Genomic DNA, 20,878 nt, shown 5'->3' with positions numbered 1-20,878 from the left:
ATGTCGCCGCGCGATCCTGGAGGCTGACCTGCAGCAGCCGGACCAGGACCTCTTCGTCCAGACCAAAGAAGCCCAGGACGGCCAGGATGAGGTCCTCCATCACAACGGCTGCTGAAGGCTCCTCGGCAAAGATCAGCCCCAGCTGCTGTTGGAGCCAGGGCAGAAAGCGTTGGAGGAGAGCCGGGTGGTCGTCAAAGAGGAACGCCCAGGTATGGGGCTGGAGGCCGCCCACCAGAGCCCTGGGCACCGACTCCACTGCCAGCGGCTGAGGTGTTACAGAGCGGCGAGGGGGGCTGTGGGTGTCTGGGTGCCTGGGCGCTCCTCCGGCCTGCCGGGTGCCAACTGGTGCGGGGGCTGAGGCAGATGACGCGATGGGAACCTCTTCGAAGTCATTGTCTGCCCTCACCGAGTGCACGATGGATCGCACTCTCCTCTTGCAGAGAGGGCACTCGGGCTTGCTGTTAGCCCAGCGCAGGATGCACTGGTAACAGAATTGGTGGAGGCATGGCATGGCATAGGCGGCATCGTCCCAGCTGTCCAGGCACACTGGGCAGCGGTTGTCCAGGTCCATTGCCATGCTCTCCACTCGCTGCATCGTGCTAGGGGCAGCTGGGGGTGACAAAGTGCTCCCTCCCTGTGGCGCTGCAGCAGCCGGTGTCAGGCTGGAAAAGGAAGAGAGGCCACGGTCACTGGCTGGCCTGAGGAGGGCTGGAAGAAATGCCCAGGTCCCTCAAGAAAGAAACCCTCCCAGCTCCCCAGGGTGCGATGTCCCCACACAGCTCACCTGGACTATTACCCATTATTGCTCTTCCGTGTGTGTGGTGGTGAAGCTGCAACATTTCCTCCTATGGCGATCAAAAGAGACTTCAGGGCCTTGGGACGGTTGGTAAGGGGATGTGGGGCACAGGTTATTTTTTCCTCTTTCCTTCCAGTTACAGGCAGCGACATTGGAAGAAACATACAGACAAGCCCAGTCTATTAATAGGTGGCTCCATGGCTGGTGTGACCAACAGAATTTTGTTTTTTTTGATAAGGGGATGGCCTACACAGCACCAGGCTTGCCGGCGTCAGATGGGATTCACTTGTCTCAAAGGGGGAAAAAGGTCTTTGCTCACCAGCTATCAGGGCTCCCTGACAGCGCTTAAAACGAGGCTTGAAGGGAGAGGGGGACAATATCAGGCTTACCTGTGACAAGCTGTGAGATGACACGCCAAGGTTAGAGGGACAGGGTGCTAGCGAGGGCCCACAGGCTGTTGCTCTGAGATGTGCTGGCTACGCTGCAGGACACCTGAAGTCTTCCAGCGATGAGGCAAGAAGGAAACACCAAAGAATGAAAAGGTGTTCCTCTAAGAAGGTGATAAGAAGGTGCCTCAAAAGGAGGCAGACACGACAGTTTTTCTCCTAAAATCACCGACTGAGAGGGTAGGACTGAATCCCCGTGGGTGGATTTACTCTTAGTCGCTTACAAAGTATTTTCAGTGACTTTCTGGCACACCGTGAAAGTACAGTGGAAAGAGAAAAACCAAAGGCAAAAAAAATACCGGTAGACCGTATAACACACAAACAGATCATTTAATTTCTACTCATGGCTTTCAGCAGGAAGTGAAACTCTAATCAAGTATTTCCAAAGCATCTTAGCCAAACTGGGAATCCCTCCCACAACAGATTCAGTGAGTTCAGCTGAGCCTAAATGGAACCCAGCAGCCGCACAGTGCTGGGAAAGGTCTTGCGCATGCCCATGCACTTCTCCTCATCAATGAAGAGTGTGTTGGCTTTGACGGCCAGGTCATGCTGCAAGACCGACTTGGTATGAACCAGCATTTGCAGGGTGTCCTCGGTGTCTCTCAGGCGCTGCTGGAGGCTCTGGACCGTCTCGTTGATTTTGTGGACCTCGTTGACAAGGCTGGAAAACAGCAAGAAACCCTGGTTAACAGTGCCATCGTGAGGGTGGTTTCTAGCGTGGCATTGCTGAAGGGCCCCTTGGTCACAGGATTTCCCCCTTCAGCGTGCTCAGACTAACTCAGACCCCCGTTTCTGGCAGACGCATGGGAAAGCTGAGGGCAGAGTTCCTCCAGACCTCAGCGGGGAGGCATGGTTAAGTCTGCTCAAAGGCTTTGGCAATGCGCAGCCGCCTCTCCCAGAGCAGCTCGGGCCAGCAAGAAGAGGGATGAGCAGGTGTGGTTTCCTGTTCCTGCTTGGTTTGGGGGGTTTGTTGGCTCCCCCTCCTGGATTTCCCTGTGCAGGCATCCTCCCCATGCCCACAGATGCACACAAAGAAAACAGGACATCTGGGAGAGGCTAAAAGTGAATGTGAAACAAGGGGAGGATGGAAAAAACCCTTGTTGTACGAGATGCTGCAAAGGCTGTGGGGCTGGGTTTCAATTGCTCTGAAAAGGCTTCAGCTGGAGTCTTGCCCAACGGGCTCCCAGGAGGGGTGAACTTTGGGGTGCCTCAGAGGGGGTGCTGCTGGGCGCTCAGGCCAGCCTACTTCTCCACAGCTCCTCGGCGTGCAATCCCAAACAGACCACTGTGTCCTTGAAAGGATTTCCAGTGTCCTCGGAGAAGGTGAGGACAGCCCTTTCTGCTTCTCCATAGGGGGCACCCTTCCTTGCAGTTCCCCAAAAGGAAGGGCCTAAGGGATCTCAGCAGGATCCTGTTGGAGAGTAAAGGGCTCGTCCTTCAAAACTGAGCACATCCAACTGCCGGGAAGCAGGCTGGAGAGAAGATGGGGCTTACCCAAGCGGGAAGAATCCATCCCCTCATGGGGTGCCATCAGGCTATACCCGGCCATGGTGTACAGCCTCCTTTGTGGGCGCAGAGCTCTCCCAGCACCCAAAGGCTGCAATACCTGCTCATTGCTTTTGATTATAGCAGTGCGCTTATGGAAGGACTGTTGAAAGAAAAGCCCATGCTTAATTTTTCATGCAGTGCTACCCCCGGGTGCTACCAGCCGTAACTCCTCAAGGAGCCCACCAGACCCACGCTCCTGCCTTACCGCAGCTGGGCAGTGTCCCGGCACAGCTCCACGTTTGGTCTGCGTGTGCGCTCGTCCAGCCGGCTCTGAGCCACTTTTAAGGGAGGCCCTTGGTCTTTAATGGCCTTTTGGATGGCTTCCATGGTCTTCTCCACCTGGAAGATTTCCTGCAGCGTCTGGCGTAAAAAAGAAACCCATGCACAAATTAAAAAGTATCTTCTCAAGTGACAACATAATTACCCTTTCCTCCTGTCCATCTGCAGAACAATACAAGTTCAATAAGCAGACCCTGGGCTCAGACCCCTGTCATTCTGCTACACATCAAGGCGCAGAGCCAAGAGTAATTTTTCTTCAGGGAAAAACCTCTCTTGGCTCTTGCTGTCACATCAGAGGAGGTTTTGGAGCACTGATGGACCTATTGAATTCCCAGCTTCCCAAAATTACCGCTTGCTGGAACTAATCATCCATCAACAGTAACTCAGAGAGGGAAGGTTCTTCATGGAACCTCACTGAAAGACATGGCATCAGCTCGCAGTGCTGCAAGCCCCGTCTTCCCTCAGTTACTCAATACAGTGTCGGGCACGTCTCAGGAAGCTTTCTATGAGACCCACAGCTCTGAGGCAGGTGTCCATCACTGATTTCCACTGACTCTGCTTGGCAAAGCAAACACACGCATGCCCGTGCAGCAGCCCCAGAGCACGGAGAGTGAAAGCACGTCCTTGGAGGAGAAGCAAGCCTGCAACCCCCCCAGCAGGCAGCCCAGCAGAGGCCCAGCAAGGCCGTTCTGGAGGGCAGCCAGCGCTTCTGAAGGAACTACCAGGAGATGCAACCAGCATTGGCATTTTCTGCTGGCAATCCCTGTGCTCCCAGGCTGCCAGTGAGGATGCCCTAGCAAAAACAGAGCCCTTGAGATGAAATTACGGTGCCAACTCCTAAGGGTCCCACCTCAGGGGTGTCACTAGGAAGTGACAGTGACACACCGAAAGGGAGGGGTTCCGACTACCTTGGCCAGGTGGGTCCGGATCTTGCTCTTGGCATCGGCTGTCTCGCTGATGCGTTTGGTGAAGGCGATGTTCACCCTGTTGAACTGGCTCCGCATCTCGTTTGCCGCCACCACCAGCAGGTTCTCGATGTTGTCCCGCAGCTTGGAGGAGGCCGCCCGTTGGCTCTGTGAGCGGAGGATGTTGTCGTCTGTGATCTTGGCCCAAGAGTCCGGCACCGAGATCCTTCAGGAGGTGAGGGGGAAGAAGAGGCCCCGGTAAGCCCGTAGTGCTGAAGCTGGACGTGGGCAGGCATGAAGCCTGCCTGGGAGCAGCACTGATTAAATATATCTGAAATCTCCGTCTTTAATTTGAGCATAGGTTGTGGTTTAACTCTGGCCAGCAGCTAGGACCACACAGCCACTCTCAATGGAGGGGAAAGAGAAAGAACAGGACTCACAGGTGGAGATAGAGACAGTTTAATAGAACAACAACAGAAAATAGGAATGAGAAGAAGAGTATGAGTAAGGATAAGAATAAAGTTAAGGTTAACAATAACAATAACAGTAAGAATAACAATAAGCAGAGAGAAACGGTCCCACTCAGGCAGCTGTCTCCAGGCGGGATGGACGTGCCTTGACAGTGGGCTGGGGACAAGCAGCTCCCTGCCAGGGAGAGGCACCGTGCATCCCGGGCACAGCTTGCTGCTGGCGTGCCGCCCAGCGTGCACTCACGTGGCATCGACCCGCTCCACCGCTGGGTAGTAGCTGATGCCGTGGGAGGTGCTCCTCAGGTGGTGACACTTGTCATCGATGCGGTGGGCCGCCTGCTTGTGGGCCAGGTCCCTCTCCAGCTCGTGCTGGGCCACCCTGTTGGACCTTCAACATGCAAACAACAGCCATCGCTGGGGATGTTCAGGTGGAAGGGCTTCCTCCCCGCTCCAGTTCCCCGCAGCTCCCTCCCACGCAGCTCTGTCATCCCATGAGCATCACTGCCCACTTCCCGGGGAGCCCGCCTGGCTTTTCCATCTGCAGGGTGTGGGGAGAGGTTGGGGTCTGCTGGGGGTCCACATCACAACTGCAAATGCACATCAGCCCTACGGCATGACATAAGGAGCTCCTCCTTACGCGAGCTGGGCTTTGGCTTCATCCAGGTACCGCTGCATCTTCTCCTGGCACGACCTGATGACATTGACTTCCTGGGTAAAGGACACATGGCCCCATCATCAGTGTCTGTACTCAGTTGTCCTGATGCCACTCGTCCCCTAAGACCTCCCCAACCCTGCACACAGCAAGAACTTGCCTGCTTGTCTTTCTGCCCAGAGTAAACAGGCAGGGAGTGGAGAAAGTGCCCCCAAACTGCGTGCATGTCTTTAGTGCACTACTCCCTGAAGAGGGACACAGAACCCCCACACGCTACACAAACACGCAGCTGCTCTTCAGCTATTCCTTCCTCTGTACGGCCAAGTCATACCCACACGGCGTGGGCATGCTGCTGCCTGGGGGAACCCCATCCCCTGGCCCAGCAGGTTTTGGGGGGGTTGAAGAGCTGAGCACCTCCCCAGCGGTAAGGAGCCAGGTAGGGAAGAAGGCTGCAAAGCCTCTGTAGGGCAGTTAAGGTAAAACTGGCTTTAACACATGATCTGGGTGGCCCAACTTACCGTGAAGAGCTGTTTCTCCACATCATCATGGACGAGGTCAATGCCCATCCTCTTCTCCCGCTGAAGCAAGCACTGCTGAGTGACCTGTTGGGGACATGCCATCACTGTTGGGTGCAGGGGCAGGATTCTCTATAGAGAGAGTCCCCATCTCAAGAAATGGAAGAAAAGAAATTCTAGGCGGGCACAGAGGGGACACCAGGGGAACAAAGTGCCCAGGGTGGCTGCTTCAGCTGACAACAAGAAACCGAACTGCACCGTATGCATCAAATCAACATGAGGAAGCACGCGTGTCCCAGCTGCAACCAGAGCTGTGGCACAGGCACCTGTGTCAGCCTTGATGCTGACCTCCCCAGGGTGTTGTAGGAAGACATGGGCTTCTGTCTCCCACTCCAGGAATTTGGATGTTCCGCCTACACAAATATTTGGTTAAGCAAATAGAATTGTGATGAGCTCATAACGGGCTGATAGGGGATGCAGCAGATGGGAAGACATTGCAAACTTAACTTATGGTCTCTTCATAAAAACTCTCTAGGTCTTGCGGAGCTGCAGTGGAACTTAGACATTTGAATGGCTGCAGTTGTTCCAGCAGTAGGCTACAGCTTGCAGCCCACTGGACAGAGTGCTTACCTGGAGAGGGGTCTCCGTCTCGGCCAAGGCTCTCTCCAGTCTCTTCTTCATGTCTGTGAGCGTGTTGGTCTCCCCGATCATCTCATCCAGCTCACGGCAGAGCTCCCCTTTCCAAAACTCAATAGCATTCACACGTCCTCCCAGGCTTTTGGTGCTTTCTTCTTGTGTTTTCTTTGTCTGCTGGTATTTATCCCCAATCATGCGGGTGGTATCAACTCTCAGAGCCTCCGCATTGTGCCGGGAAGTCTCTGACTCTTTGTACTTGGTCAGGTTGGACCTGTACCAGTCGTCAGGGGTGTAGCGGGTGAAGAGGGTTGTTCTGTTGGAAATATAAGGGAGCTTCTCGCTGGTGGTCATCCCCTGGGAAGTTTTGGAAAAGGGAGCCAAAGTTGGTTTGATGGCATCTCTTTTAGAGTAGGTGCTGGGCATCCAGGGGAGGCTGGAGCTCTGAGGCAACGGGTAGTACGGGAAACGGTCCTTATAGCTGGAAGCCATGGTGTTGATGGCAGGCAGAACCTTGGCACGTCTTGCCGTTAAGCGAGAGCCGACAGCCTCCATTCCTGACCACTGCTCTTCAAGTACTTGTCCTGCACAGAGGAGGAGATAGAAGACAACTTCCCTCAGTCAGCACCTGCACTTGCCTTCCTTCTTACAGCAACACATGCAGCTTCTAACACAAACAGCAACGCACACAGCACCCACAGGTCACCTGTACAGGCCTAAAACTCTTGAAAGCAAATGCCTTCTCACAGCACCCCAAGCATTTGTATCTGGAAAGGGATTTGAATTTGTTGTTAGTATCTAGCCTCAAGTATTGAAATGCGGAGAAAAGCAAAGCGTGGCTGCTCAGGAGAATGACAGATATTAGGCCTTCATTCTCCTCAAATCTGTCAATCCCGTGAAAGTGTAGCTGGTGATTGTCTTGTGTTCATTGGCTTCTTTTGGTTGGCGTATGTGCTGATCTTCTAGTACTCCAGATGTCCTTTTCTCTTTCAAAGTGCCCTTTCCAGCCCCGATAGCTGCGCCCCTTTGGACCAACCCAGTGTGATTGGTGGGTCAGGGACTCAATCCTCACCCCCCACCTTCACTTGCATTAATGCTTTGCAGATCTATATCCAAATTTGACCCCCCTCCAGCTATTTCAGTCTCAAGAGAACAGCCCTCTCTTGACTTGCAAAGGAAGAAAAATGCCTATGCCTCACCTGATGTAAAATCGATGCACTTGGAAAGGAGAAATCCCAGACAGTCTTTTCAGAAGGGTGTGTAAACAGCAGCCTTGCAGGAGCCCTAGGAGGAATGGCCACACGTGAAGATTTTGCTACCGAGAACTGCATACGGCATTGTGGGTGCTACTGCTCTTTTCAGATTCAGGGTATCAGTCAGTTGTTGTCAGAAACATCATGCAGAGGGCCAGCAAATGTCCCTAACACACCGCATCTGAGGCCAAACCCTCAGGAGGGGACTCAGGAGGTACCCCATCCCCTCCCCACAGCTCCCAGCCTAGCTCAGAGCCCAGTGAAAGGTGAGGACACTGGTGTGCTACAACAAGATGCCTGGGTGGGAGTGGGGTTTGACACAAAGCATGTGCTCAATCCCATCTGTTACAGCGTGAAAGCCACTTGAGTCCTTCAAAAATGGGAAGTTTGCATAAAAAAACCTTTCCCATAATGGTACATACTCACCCGAAACCTCCAGAGGCTTGGGAGTGCCCGGGAGGGCGGCTACTCCCTGCTGTGCTGTGGGGTTCGGTGGCAGCACTGCCAGACACTGCAGCGTCCCCAGTGCCCTGTGTGACACAGAACCAGGGCAGCATTGCCAGGGGCGCAGGGCGCTCAGGGACCGGGTTCTGCCCGGGCAGCTCCCTGCAGCCGCTATGGCAACCTGATGCAGCCCTTTGGTGCCCGGTGCTCTTGATGGGCAACCCGGGGCCACCCGTGGGCAGCTCAGTGCAGACTCTGGGCAACCAGACTGCCTTTGCTGGGACAATTGATCCCGTCCCTGGACAGCTCCCGCTGCCATCCATGGGCAACCAAGTACAGCCTTTGGGCGTCGGCTCCGGCCAATCAAGGGGACTTCTCTCCAACTTTTGAAAACACCCATCAGGTCAACTATCAGCACCCCTGTGCCCCATTGTCCCCAGAGGAAACATTTTCATTTCCTTCATGTTACCACTTGAGGTTAACTGTGAGCTATGTGTATGGCTCATCAAATACTCAGGCTGATACAGCTGTCTTCTCATTGCCGCCTTTGGTTTCCTCCCGTTTTCCCAGCTATTGCAGCTGCGCACTGAGACCGGACCAAATGTTTTACAGCTTCTCAGGGGTGCACTGACACCCTGCCCCACCGCTCCTGCTTTCTGTGCACACATACACACGGAGCCGGCCTCCATGAGAAAGCAATGCCTCTGCTGCCAAAGATCTGAGATAGAGAAGAACTCCAACTGTTTTCTGTATACAAAGGTTAGCACACTTTGATTTCACTTTAAATACATGTCTTGCTTTAGTCAGGTTAAAATCGCCTTCATGGCACAGGGAAAACAGTCAAATTCACAAGCTACGGGACTGTCGTGGTTTAGGCCAAAATCCACTACTGGGGACCTGTGGCACCCCAGATGGCACCGACAGATGCTCCCCTCTACCCCTCTTCAAAGAGAGAGGCAGAGGAGGAAAAAGAGACTTATGAGTTTAGAAGGAACTAAAGTACTTTAATGAAGTATTAATAATAAAAGAAAAGAAAAAATGAAAAATATATACAAAACCCTATCAAGCTCCCGAGATGACAATGACGTCACCGGCTGGCACTGGGGCAGTCCCAGGCTGGACGCAGTGACGGACGGGAACTGGATTCTGGATCTGGATTCAGGATCGGGATCACAGGCAGACAAACAGAGTCCTCCTCAGACGTCAGCCATTGAAGGAAGAGACCTGCCCCTTTGATCCCTCAGCTTTTATACTGAGCATGAGGCAGATGGGATGGAATACCCTGTTGGTGAGTTTTGGGTCACCTGTCCTGTCAGCTCCTCTCTGCAGGTGGGACTCCACTATGCTTTTCCGCTTCTGACCCTCCAACGGGGCAAATAACAAAGTTGGTTGGCCTTGGGGGTTATAGCAATAAGTATAAACAGGAGCCTCTCTGCATACCATGTCTGGGCATCAGCTACAAACAATTGGTCTTATCACTCCGAGAGTGAACATTGTCTGCACAATATGCAGTTAATTTCAGTAGTTAGAAGAGGCCCAGCTAAGAAGTGAAGTTACTGAACAAAATTGTTTCTGTTTTACCTCAAACCAGGACAGTGACTCTCCAGCACGAAGTTCTCAACTACACCCAGTAGTAAGTGGTCCCCAAATCCCTTGTGCTCTGGGGACCACACCAAAGTCAGTAGACTACTCGCATGCTCTCCCTTTATGCAAGTAATTAAACTCCTTCCTTAATTTTGACTACAGCTCCAACAGCAGCAAATTCACTAAAATTACAAAACTACCACTCCCAGTTGTGCTAAGGCATGTCCAGTTTTGATAGACCTGGGAGGAGACAGTTTGTCCCAAAGCCTCGACCATTTTAGCTCACCAAAAAAGAAAACCCAGGGTGCAAACGTGCGGCAGATACTAAGCAGGGGCGCCAATTTTCTGCACATCAGCCCAGGTCTGCCTAGTTATCGAAACTACTTAGTTCAAGTAGTACTTCTCTAAGTATCTCCCTGAGAATCTAACTACTTAGACACCTAAGCACAAAATTGACTGCCAAAAGCTGTCCATCTTTCTGTTGCAGCGCTACGTTCTTGCTGTCCGTTACTACAGGATTACACTGGCTCATAAGCTGCCCTTCTGAAAATACCCCAATACAGATCTTTTATAGCATCCGTCATGAGTCTACACGTACCCATAATATTGCCAAGTCGCCGTTTTCATGCAACTTTTGAATATTGCTCTCTCTCCTGTAAACACTCTACCTGCCTCTCATGGTTTGGGCCAAAACGGCCACAAGGCAAGTGACAGATGCTCCCCGCTCCCTCTCTTCAGTAAAAAAAAAAAGAGAGGCAGGAGAGAGAGAGAGAGAGAGAGACATACGAGTTTAGAAGGAACTAAACTGCTTTAATGAAATATTAATAGAAAAGTAAAAAGGAAATAATGAAATGTATAGAAAACCGTATCGAGCTCCCAGGATGACAGTCACCTCGCCAGCTGGCCCTGGGGAAGTCCCAGACTGGACTCAGTGACGGATGGGAACTGGATTCCGGAGCTGCATTCAGGATCGAGACCAAATACACACGAACAGACAGAGTCCTCCTCAGGCGTTGGCCATCGAAGAAAGAGGGCTGACCCTTTGATCCCTCAGCTTTTCTACTGCGCGTGAGGCAGATGGGATGGAATCCCCTGTTGGGCAATTTTGGGTCACCTGTCTAGTCCGCTCCTCCCCGCAGGTGCGACCCCTCTGCGCTTTTCCGCTTCCCACCCTCCAACGGGGCAAATAGCCACGTTATCTGCCCTTGGGTGTCATAGCCCTAAGTCTAAGCAAGAGCCTCTCTGCATACCATGCCTGGCATCAACTATCAACACAGGTCTCGTCACTCTGAGAGTGAACGGTTTCTGCATAATAGGCTGCTCACTGCAGTAGTTAGAAGAGGCTTAGCTAAAAAGTGAAGTGACTGAAGAGAGAATCGGTTCCGTTTTACTTCAAACAAGGACAGATGCTATTTGTCCCATGATGTCATTGGTGGAGTACATCATGTCTGTTAAAAAGACAGAAAACAGGAATGATCTGGGTGGGGAAGGCCGGACAGGTTACCCCTTTTGTGGTGCAGGATATGTCATACGCGTTTCTGCCAGGGCGTCATAAGTTATCTTTTGCAGTTGGGCACACAGCACAAGTTCCCACAACTCCAGTAAGTTTAACTCTCTGAGGGAGAGGATGAGAGAGAAAAGAGACTCACCAGTTTAAAAAACAAATTAAATTACTTTAATGAAAACCTCAACCAAAAAAAAGAGAGAAACTAAAGACACATGCACACTATACACTAACTGTATTAAGAGAGAAAAGATCCTTTTATTGTGAACATGGCGTGCGGGAGCCCAGGAGTCACAGGGGTTCAGGCACTAACAGGAAACGGGCACCTACAAGGACAGAGTCAGAAAACACTGGTAAAGCCCAAAGGCAGGACGAGACAGGACTTGGTTCCCCTTCCTTTGGGAAACACAGCCGGCAAGGAAGGGTTTCTAGCCCAGCTGGCATTGAGCAGGGGGTGGCTCTGGCGCCTTGTCCCCATGGGGAACGCCCTTTGAGACTGTGCGTCTGCAGGGATGCACAGTGCGCCTGTGCCACGCAGCAGGGCTCCATCGGGAGCCCCTGGGGAGCTGCCATGGACTTCTTCCCAAAGCCTGCACGGCACCATCCCTGGCCGACCCTTGCCAGCCCCTTGGACTGACTTAGCGCAGTTTAAGGAGTTGGGAAAGATGGGCAGCAGAGCCTGGGACTCACCTGGGCTTCTTCACCATCTGGACCTTTCTTCTTCTCTTCAGTCGCAGTCTTCTTCCTCTCTTCCTTCTTTTTTCTTCTTGTTTACATTCCATCTCCTCTTCCCAGGCCTCTGGTCTCTTCCTTTTGCTTTGGTTTTCGGTTTCCTGGAGGGAGCCTGCAAACCTTTCCATCCCACAGTGGATTGGAGAGGTAAAGCCAGGATCAACTGGATCAATCAGTTCTCCATTTAACCCAAGCTCACTCCTTTTACCTTTGTGCCTTTGAAAGGTTCTTTTGATCTTCTGCACATCGCAGGGACTCTGTCGTGGTCTCGGGGGCGGTTGGAGGAAAAGCGGTCGTGTCCTAGACCAGAAATGTTGGCGTTAGCAGGTGGCAAGGGATGCCCTGGAGGAGTAAGCGACTTTTTGGCAAATTGCTCCCTTAGCTCTCTAGAGAAGGTGCCTTGGGCTGGTTGGCATTAGCCCTTTCTTCCAAGGGCCTCACTTTCGAACACAACGTTCTCACAGGTGTGTGACACTCTGCTAATTTGCAGGGGCCATTCAGCAGAAACCCTGCGGTCCCCTGCGGGCAAGAAAAGGCTTGCCCACTTCTTTCTCCTGCCATTTCTTCTGCCCTCCCGAGACAGAACTCTGCAGATACCCCTTTGGTGCAACACCCCCTTCTGCGGTGGCAGGCTTTGCTTTTGGAGTCTGTCCTTCTGCAGGTATTTTGTAGGTATTTCCTTTGACTAAGCACATTCCTAACACATTGGAGAAACCACCTTTCCACTTTCACTTACACTGCCCTGTTCTGGGGGATAAAAAAAAAACACACAAAGCCAGAAGGCAATGAATGCTGGGAAGAGGCACAGCAGCTCCTTGGACTCATTAAGACATACCCTCCTCCACGAGACACATTGTTGCAGTGTTTGTGGACCTGCCATACCTCTGCTATTTCCAATCCTGCCTCCGTATCTGCCACTTCTACTTCCTTGAGGACTAGCAGAGAGGGTGGTGCCTCCAGGAAAGCTTTTGCCTGGTGCACCACGGCTGCTACCCCTGTACCTGGGGGAAGGGCAGCCCCCTCCTCCTCCTGCTGCTGCTGCTCCCTCCCGCTGCAAAGGAAAACAGAGTAAGAGCCCGTCAATGGAGACCACCAGCCCAGCGCTCCCAGAGCCTGCCCTGCCCTGCCCTGCCTGCAGCGTGGTGCGATGGGGCAGGACGGGCAGGGGGCCAGCAGCTGGAACCGCGGCTCTGGCTCAGCAGTTCCAGCTGGGATGCTCCTGAGAGCCGGCATGCCACCACGACAGCCCTGCCCAGCCCTCGCCCTGCCCTCCTCCTCCAAGCTGTGGGCAGCAGCAGAGGCTCCGTGTCCCCGCAGAACCAGGTCCAGCAGCCGCTGCCCAGCGGGTCCCCTTGCTCCTCCAGGTGACGTCCTCCCTTGGGCTGCCACACCTGCATAGGGACACTCAAGGGACAAGTGAGCATGGCTCCTCCCGGCTCTGGCCGAGGAGCAGAGGTCAATTTAGTTCTGGGGACGGAGTGAAGCAGGAAGCACCTCAAGCGCTCCGCAATGGCGAAGGGTACCAAGGGCTGAGCTCTCTCCTGCTGCAGCGTGATGGGCACAGAATTCCTCCGGGTGAAGGGCAGCAGCATCCTCAATTCTGCAGACGTGCCGCTTGCAGGAGGACAAAAGGCCCTCCCTGCCTTTCTTTCCAAAACTTACTTGAGCGGTGATGTCCTCCTTTATTGACAGATGGGGCAAGCAGCGGTGCTTGCTTGGGATCATCCTACAAGAATCAGAGAGCGGTTAGAGAGCAGCCTCGCAGCAGAAAGGGCCACTGGCAAGCTGCCAGGCGGCACCAGCAGCCTGAGAGCATTAGCGGTGGGACCCTCTGCCTTCCGGGGCTCACCCCACTCACCACACATCCTGCACAGCCATGGGTGGGGGAAAGGCCATTCTCACCTCTGCCTGGACCTCTAGCAGCTTCTCCAGGCTCCTGGGATTGAATGTCCTCCACTGGGCAAGAAGGAGTGGAAGAAGCTGAGCAGCGATGCATCTGCTGCTCGGCTGGAGGAGCGGTTGTTAGGGACAGAAACACTCACAGCGTGGCAGTGGCTCAGCTCCTTCTCCAGGTGCTTGATGGATGGGAGGCAGCTCACCCGGGCTCTCTTGTCTCCTTCTGGTGTCCTGTGCACCAGGAAGGGACAGGGAGGGAGCTGGGTCAAGCCCAAGCTGCCTCTTCTCCCTTTCTCCTGGCATTGCAGCTTCTTCTGCCCTTCCCTTCTGGGCACCAAAAGGTGACCAGGGGATTCAGGATGTAGAAATGCCCCTATTCCTTTGTGCCAGCGTGCTGCCTGCTCCCTGCTCAGGCTCTGCTCGGAGGGCAGAGGCCATTCACAGGATGCCATGGGCCCAGTTGGGAACCTCTCCTGCCCAGTCATGGGACGTGGCACCATGACTCACCTGAAAGTGGCAACACAGGAGCTGCTGGGCCAGGAGAGGATGATGGAGGTCCCATCCTCATCACTTCCTTCCTTTTCTGCTCTTGCTGCCTCCTTGTCAGCACTCAGCACCCACAGCTGGTCCAGGGCCAGGCAGAGCCGTGGGCGCAGGGTGGTGCCACATCTGAAGAGCGGAGAGGCAGGCAGGGAGCTGGAGGTGGAGCCTGCCGGAGCCCTGTCCCCCGCCTGCCGTTGGGGCAGACATGGGTGCATCCAGCAGCAAGGTGCCCCCGGGGGCTGAGGCTGGTGCCAGGGTGTCCCTGCCCCGCTGCCAGGGACAGGGCTGGGGGAAAGGCGGCTGGGCTTGCAGGCACTTACTGCAACTTGGCAATGAGCAGCTTCTGCTGGAGGAGGCAAAGGCACCTCTGGCTTCTCTTGCAGCCCTGGCTCAACCACACATCCACGCTCAGCACCGCCTTTCCCTTGCTGAGAGCCTCCCTGCAGAGCGTAGAGCGGTGGGTATGTGAAAGGCTGCTGCTGTGGGGCCCGGCCATGCCCGCGTGTCCCCGAGCCCCAGGGAGAGCCCACCTAGAGCCACAGCAGCAGTTGGCCTGGCCCATTCCACCCGGGACTGGAGGACCCTGGCCGTGCCCCAGGGACACGGCCCAGGCAGCCACAGTAAGGATGGGATGCGGGGTGCTGCTGCTGGTGCTGCTTTGGGCCAGCACAGCTCCATCCTGCTGTCTCTGGTGGCTCTTGGCTGCAACTGACAAACACTGGGAGCTCAACGGAAGCTGGGTGGTTACCGGGAGGCACCGGGGCATGGCTTTTCTCCACTATGGCCATCTCTGTCTGGCACGGGGGAACCCAGAGCAGGACACAGCAGAGGGCACCCATTACCTCCCTCCACCCGCTGCCCACTTACGGCTAGCGTCGTCTGCGCGGCTGGCGCCGCTTGTTGCGCTGTGGCTGTCCCTGGCAGCCCGCGAGGGTCCTGCGGCGCTTTGGACAGCATGCTGCTGGAGGCAGCCTGGCCGTGGTGGTGGTGTGCCCCACCAGGCCTGCGGGAGATGGATCCACCTCCATGGGCTCTGTGTCATCTGTGGGGGGATCCACCTCCATGGGCTCTTCCTCATCCTTCTTCTGTGGTGGGTCGACCTCCATGGGCTCATCTCGCCGGGCAGGGCTGCTGCTGCTGGCGCCAGCCCACTGGCGTTTCCTGGGCTGGGGAGGCATCCTCAGGGCTTCCAATGAGCCTCTTGGCCCTGGGCCCACTCAATGTAGGCACTGGTGCCACCCACTGTGGGCACTCGCCTCCCTTGGCCGCCTCCTCCTCTCGCAAGCAGGCTTGGCGTGAGTGTGTCTGGCTGCTGAGCGAGCTGTGGGCCAGCCACAGGGCTGCCTGCTTGCCTAACGGCCAGCCGGTGATGTCACCAACGGACGTTGCTGTGGCTGGGAGGGGGGCCCCTGAGGCCCTGAAGGCCCCATTGCGGGCGGCCCTTTTGCTTCCAGAGAGAAAGGCTGCCCCTGGAGCAGTGGGTCTGCCCTCCATGTCCCCTGGTGTGCCCTGGGCTCCAGCCCCCTCCTTGTGCCAGGCCTCAACAGGACAGCGGCCACAGTGTCAGAGGGCCTGGCCTGGTGCATGCTGCTGCGCAGGGGCGACAGGAGGAGTCCATTGTAGGGCCACCGAGGTCCTTGGGGCCTGGAGGAGGGGTGTTCAGTCTGCGGACGGGAAGGCCCATGGCGGGTTGCTGTCCCCGGACGGTTCTTGCCTCAGCTACCCAATGGGTGGTTGAAGATGACGCCAGACCCACCCTGGTGTTGCACAGAGAAGATCTGCTGCTTGGTGGGGACTCTCTGTGCCTTCAGAGTTGAGGGAAGAGAACTCAAGCACAGAGCTCGTTGCCTCAGTGATGTCATGTCATGTTCTTCATCAGCTGATGATCATCCAATAAATTTAAAAAAAACCCCAAACTAAAACAACAACAAACCTGTGACCGTTCCAATATTTCCGTTTCATTTTGATAAGATTTAACTTTGTACTTTCTAGTTGTGGTGTGAGCAATTCTCTGTGTCGTTGCTTTCTTATGCAGAGCCTTAGTGCTTAGGTAGGTGTGTGACTTATTGAACCAGTACCAGAAAAATGATTCCTTAGAAACACCTTATATGCAGCCTGGTTTTCTGCATTGTTCAGGAGAGGCAGCTTCATGATGGAGTGTGGTGAACTGCTTGAGAATTCTTCATTGGAGTGCCTGCCTTTAGAGCAGCAGCTCTCTTAAATGACGGAGCTGTGCGGACCCTTCTGAGGCCACAAACAAGTGCAGGCTCAAGCGATGGAAATGCTGTATCTACGTAGTTCTTAGTATTCCACGCTTCGGTCTTGGAAGGCTGAGACACCTGGAAGAGCAGGTGCTCTTTCCTATAAAATACCCCCAAACCCCTCACCTACTAACAGCCTTTTTCTTTATGAACTTGATTGATGATGTACTGTGATCTTGGGTTGATTCCCCTATGTGGAATGACTAAAACATGCCACTTGTATTTGAAGGGCTGGAATCTGAGCACAATTTGCTGCAAGTCTGAAGTGCCCCTGAGCAAAGGGAGCCACAGAAGTCAGGGCTGCAGCACAGGAGGGAATCCACGGAGCATCAGTGGGTGGGTGGCAGCAAAATTTTTACTTGTGTGCTGAACCCCCACCCAGAGATTTGCGAGCTACAGCTGGCTTGTGGACTGGATAGTCTGGCACTACTTGACTGCCGGTTAAGATAGCAGACCCTCTAAGCAGTTGTCGACCTCTGAGTAGGCAGGTGGGTAACATGCCAGCAAGAGTGTTTGGGGGAGAAGAGAGCTGCTGCATGCATGCCTCTGGGATTCGTCTGCCCGTGGCAGGAGATGCGTGAAGTTGGGTGTGTGTGCTGTCACGGGCAGATGCTCAAGGGCAGCTAAGAGCGAGCTGGAGCGCTCTGCTTTCACCCGGGAGAGAAAGGCTGCTGCTGAAAGCACAGGCTGGCAGGATCCTGACGGAGCCAAGGAGCAGAAAGGAAGGATTTAAACAATGGGGGAGTGCTCCTTTCAGCAGGGATGGCTATACCTTGGCACTTGGTGAGCTTGGTTTCATTCCTCTTTCCTCCATTGTCTCTCTCCTCCTTCTTTCCTTTCTGTTGTTGCAGCTCCTGGAAGTAGAGGGAAAAGACAGCTGTTGAGGATTGCCTTGGAGCCTTATCTCAGGAAAGCCTGAGCATCAGGTTGGCAGGTTTCCAAGCTGCTAGCCGTGCTTCCTTCCCATGAGCCCAGGACACAAGCCTTGGGGAGCCGCGGCTTTGCTTCCAGTATTTCTTTGTTCCCTGAGCACGCGTTTGCAAATTCTGTAACCTTTTGCCCTTGTCCCTCCGCAGGTTAAGGTGCAACATGCTGACTTTTGATCTGCCCATCTTAATCTCTCTCCTTCTCAGCAGCATTCCTGATAGTCTTATTTCCACAGGTTGTGCCAGTCTGGAGGAGAAACGTTTCCTTTTTGAGCTCAGGCACATGATCTGAGGACGCTCACCATTTCTGACTGTGCCTAATGATTTAGGTTCTTCCTGAAGACACCAAGAGGATTGCTGTGTTTGTCGCTCTGTGTGTCTTCATTGCTACTCGTACTCACAAAACAACTGGACCAAATTTGGGATCTGATGACTCAGGTTTCGACTTGCAGCTTCTTCTGCTTCTTCGGACCCTTGTTGCATAGGAGTTCCTGTGCTTTTGCCTTCTATTTGGTGCACACAAGCAGCGTATTGGCTTTGTGATCTGGGCATTATTGAGCATTTATTGTTCAATGTGGGCAAGCGTGACTCCCAGGGCCGTGAACACTTGGAAAACATGCTATGCAGTATTACCTGCAGGGTGTGGCAGACTGACCCAAATGATTCATGGTTTTGTTAATCCTTATACCTAGGAAAACAAATGTATGCAAAAGAAGGCCAGCAACACCAGAGTGTGAGGGATGGCCTTAAACGTGTGTTTTCCCATGAGATGTGACTTCTGTGTAGGCACCTAGTTCCAGGTACTGCAAATTTGTGTAGAATTTCTTGGGAAATGGCTGAGCTGCTGCATCTGCTCTTGAAGTGTCAGCTGGGAGAAAAGGCTGATACTCTTGAGGAACACCGAGTAATATCAGGTTGAGACCAATGAGTTTCCATTTGTGTGGGAAAAATAATACTTTGCATTGATTGAGCAGTTAGAAAGCTGCTAAGAAAGGACAATCTCCAGAGTGTTTTGAAAAATCATCACTTAGAATGCAGCTTAATGAAAATTGTCATGGGAGACCTGGGCTTAGGCCCACAAAAGTATGTAGGTATTGAAGAAGGCTGGTGCAAGAAGCGTTCCTTGCTGGTGGGTTGCCGTTAGCCTTGCGTCTGTGGAGGTGGTCGGCATGCGTTCACACAGCAACGCAAGCCAGAGCAGCTTCTCGACTGCTCTAATTCTCCCCTGGGTTGCCTCCAGCGCTGGGGGTGGGACAGGAGAGCTGTGGGCACTCCGCACTTCCCAAGGACTTCAGAGAGGCCTGCGGAAGAAAGGGCTCTGCCAGAGCAGAAAGGCAAATGTATGGCAATACTCGATAGCTTTCTTCTGTAGGAAGAAAGGAGGCAGTGGCAAATCCCGTTGCTCCAGTTACCACCCTTTCAACAGAGACCCTGAGGAGGACTGAAGTGTGCTGCTCTGTGCCAGTGAGGATTTGCCTGCAGTTTTGGATTTTCTGCTTTTACAGGCAGTATGTGCCTCATACATTTATTGTTACAGATTAGAGTTCTGCTGCGACTCTGGTGTTACTGGAGAGGGGGGATGTGGCACTGAAACACTTAGTGGTGCTCCTGGGCCCTGTTTTGAACTAGTTCCTAAAAAATGTGTTTTTCTTACCTCTGCTGGAGTTTGTCATGTTGAGTTCACTACTGAAATCCCACTTCAACATCCCTTTCAATGTCACAGGTAGAAGAGCCCAAGCAGTTCTCGCTGGTCCCTCCGGCAGTTGACTTCAGAAACAGGTCCTGTGTTTTGGTGAAAGAAAGTGTTGCTTGAGGAGGTGCGTGCGCTGTGTTGGTGTGAGTTGGGGTGGGGAAGATGGGAAGCAAAGTAGAGATTGAGCTGGGCTTTCTTAGGAGAAGGAGAAATGCCTTCAGCTCTGTGTTGGGTGCTAAACTCTTAAAGAAGATGCTGCTGTGGATTTGAAAAATCTTGAAAGGCTGTCCATTAGGAGTGGCCTAGAGAGGAATGGTATTTTGTAAATGACTCTGGAAAGAAGCCGGAGGAATAAGAACAGTGTCATGGTTTTGCTGCATTTTGATGGAGATTTACTTTAGTTCTGCCCTTAGTTGCTTATAATCAAAAATGCCGTTCTGACTGAAAGCACAGCGGCATGATAAGGTGCTGAGAAGTCTCTGGCTAATTCTGCAGGTGGGACGCTGGTAGCCTTCCTTCAGAGGAGGTGTGGGAGAAATGTCTGTCTGTGGGGTCGGTGCGCTTTTGGGGAGGGGAGAAGATACCTCTGCCTGTGCAAGAGCACCGTCCCTGGCAAAGAGGTGCAGGGAGAGTGCCTGACCACCGCTCCTGCTGTGGACTGTAGCGTCTCCTTGTCTTTGTACCTACGCTGTGTGTCATTTTTCAGATTGAGAAATAAAACTCTCAAGTTCTGAGAGCTTTTTTCTCTGCCTGCATGACAAAGTCGTGTTTCAGCTTGAAACTCATCTGGTCTGTGTCTGCTCTGCCTGAAAAGACACCTGAAAGGAGTCTGCAGAGTTGGCGTGCCCATGGGGGAGATACCCAGCTGGCCCTTTGTGTGGGGTGGATGGTGGCGGATGCCCAGAGCAGTGGGCAGCAGCAATTCCTGCTGTTGGTACTTAACCGGGAACCGCTTTGGTAAAGGGGTGGAGATGGTGCTTTCTGTGGCATCTCTGGGGTCTCAGTCTTGCAGCGACACCTTTGACGTTGGAGGGGTGGACTGCTATAAGCTAAGTAAGCAACCTCTGACAAGACTGCAGGGGTAGTCCTTGTGTGGCAAAAAGCCTGGCAGTGTTTTCATGGAGCTCTGCCCGCTTGCTTCTGTGGTCTACGTTATCAGTGCTACCCGCAGTGCTGTTTCCCTCCCCCATGAAAACGGGCGTTCTGCAGGACAGGATGTTTTACCTGCTGCGGTGTGTGATGCCTGGCCCTGGAAAGATGAGGCCAGATAGAATTTCCCCGGAACAAAACTGGACTGGGTCTGCAAAACTTGCTCTGTGTCAATAAAAACTGAGAGGACTAAATAGCTGGTAAGGTTTGATTATGAGCTGTAGCACAGAGTTGATACTGGAGGTATGATTCTCTATGGCTGTTGTGGTTTGGGCCGGATTGGCCACTGGGTGGCAGGACAGATGCTCTCGTCAACGTGTCTTCAAAGAGAGGCAGGAGAGAGAAAGAGAGACTCAGGATTTCAGAAGGAACTGAACTACTTGACTAAAACATTAAGAATAAAATAAAAAGGAAATAATGAAATATATACAAAACTGTATTGAGCTCCCAGAATGGTTTTACGTGTAATAGTGGAAGTAGAGATGTGTGATTTTGTTGCTGTTGTTTTTTTTATCCTTGAGGACAGGCATAACAGTGGGAAATACTCAAAGTAAGGTGAAGAAAACTGAGCAGTTTCCACTAAACTAAAAATTGCAAGATCAGCAGAAGAGAGAGGAAATATTTCTTCTATAGCATAATTGTTATGGGT

The 20,878-nt window shown here is 53.2% G+C and overlaps 1 protein-coding gene across 1 annotated transcript; it reads right to left on the bottom strand.

Annotated features, from left to right (window-relative positions):
* Positions 1 to 1,686: 1,686 nt before the first annotated feature.
* Positions 1,687 to 6,799, bottom strand: LOC309683175 (tektin-3-like; the record flags this gene model as incomplete). The annotated part of the gene is made up of 7 exons (XM_082497376.1): positions 1,687 to 1,903; positions 2,996 to 3,150; positions 3,978 to 4,200; positions 4,689 to 4,832; positions 5,082 to 5,152; positions 5,615 to 5,698; positions 6,242 to 6,799. 7 exons carry the CDS (start codon positions 6,797 to 6,799, stop codon positions 1,687 to 1,689), a joined length of 1,452 nt encoding a protein of 483 aa, XP_082353502.1.
* Positions 6,800 to 20,878: the final 14,079 nt, after the last annotated feature.

The sequence above is a fragment of the Vanellus vanellus genome, assembly GCF_965231255.1.
Source record: "Vanellus vanellus genome assembly, chromosome: Z".
NCBI lineage: Eukaryota > Metazoa > Chordata > Aves > Charadriiformes > Charadriidae > Vanellus > Vanellus vanellus.
This window is presented reverse-complemented; position numbering and strand designations above follow the sequence as displayed.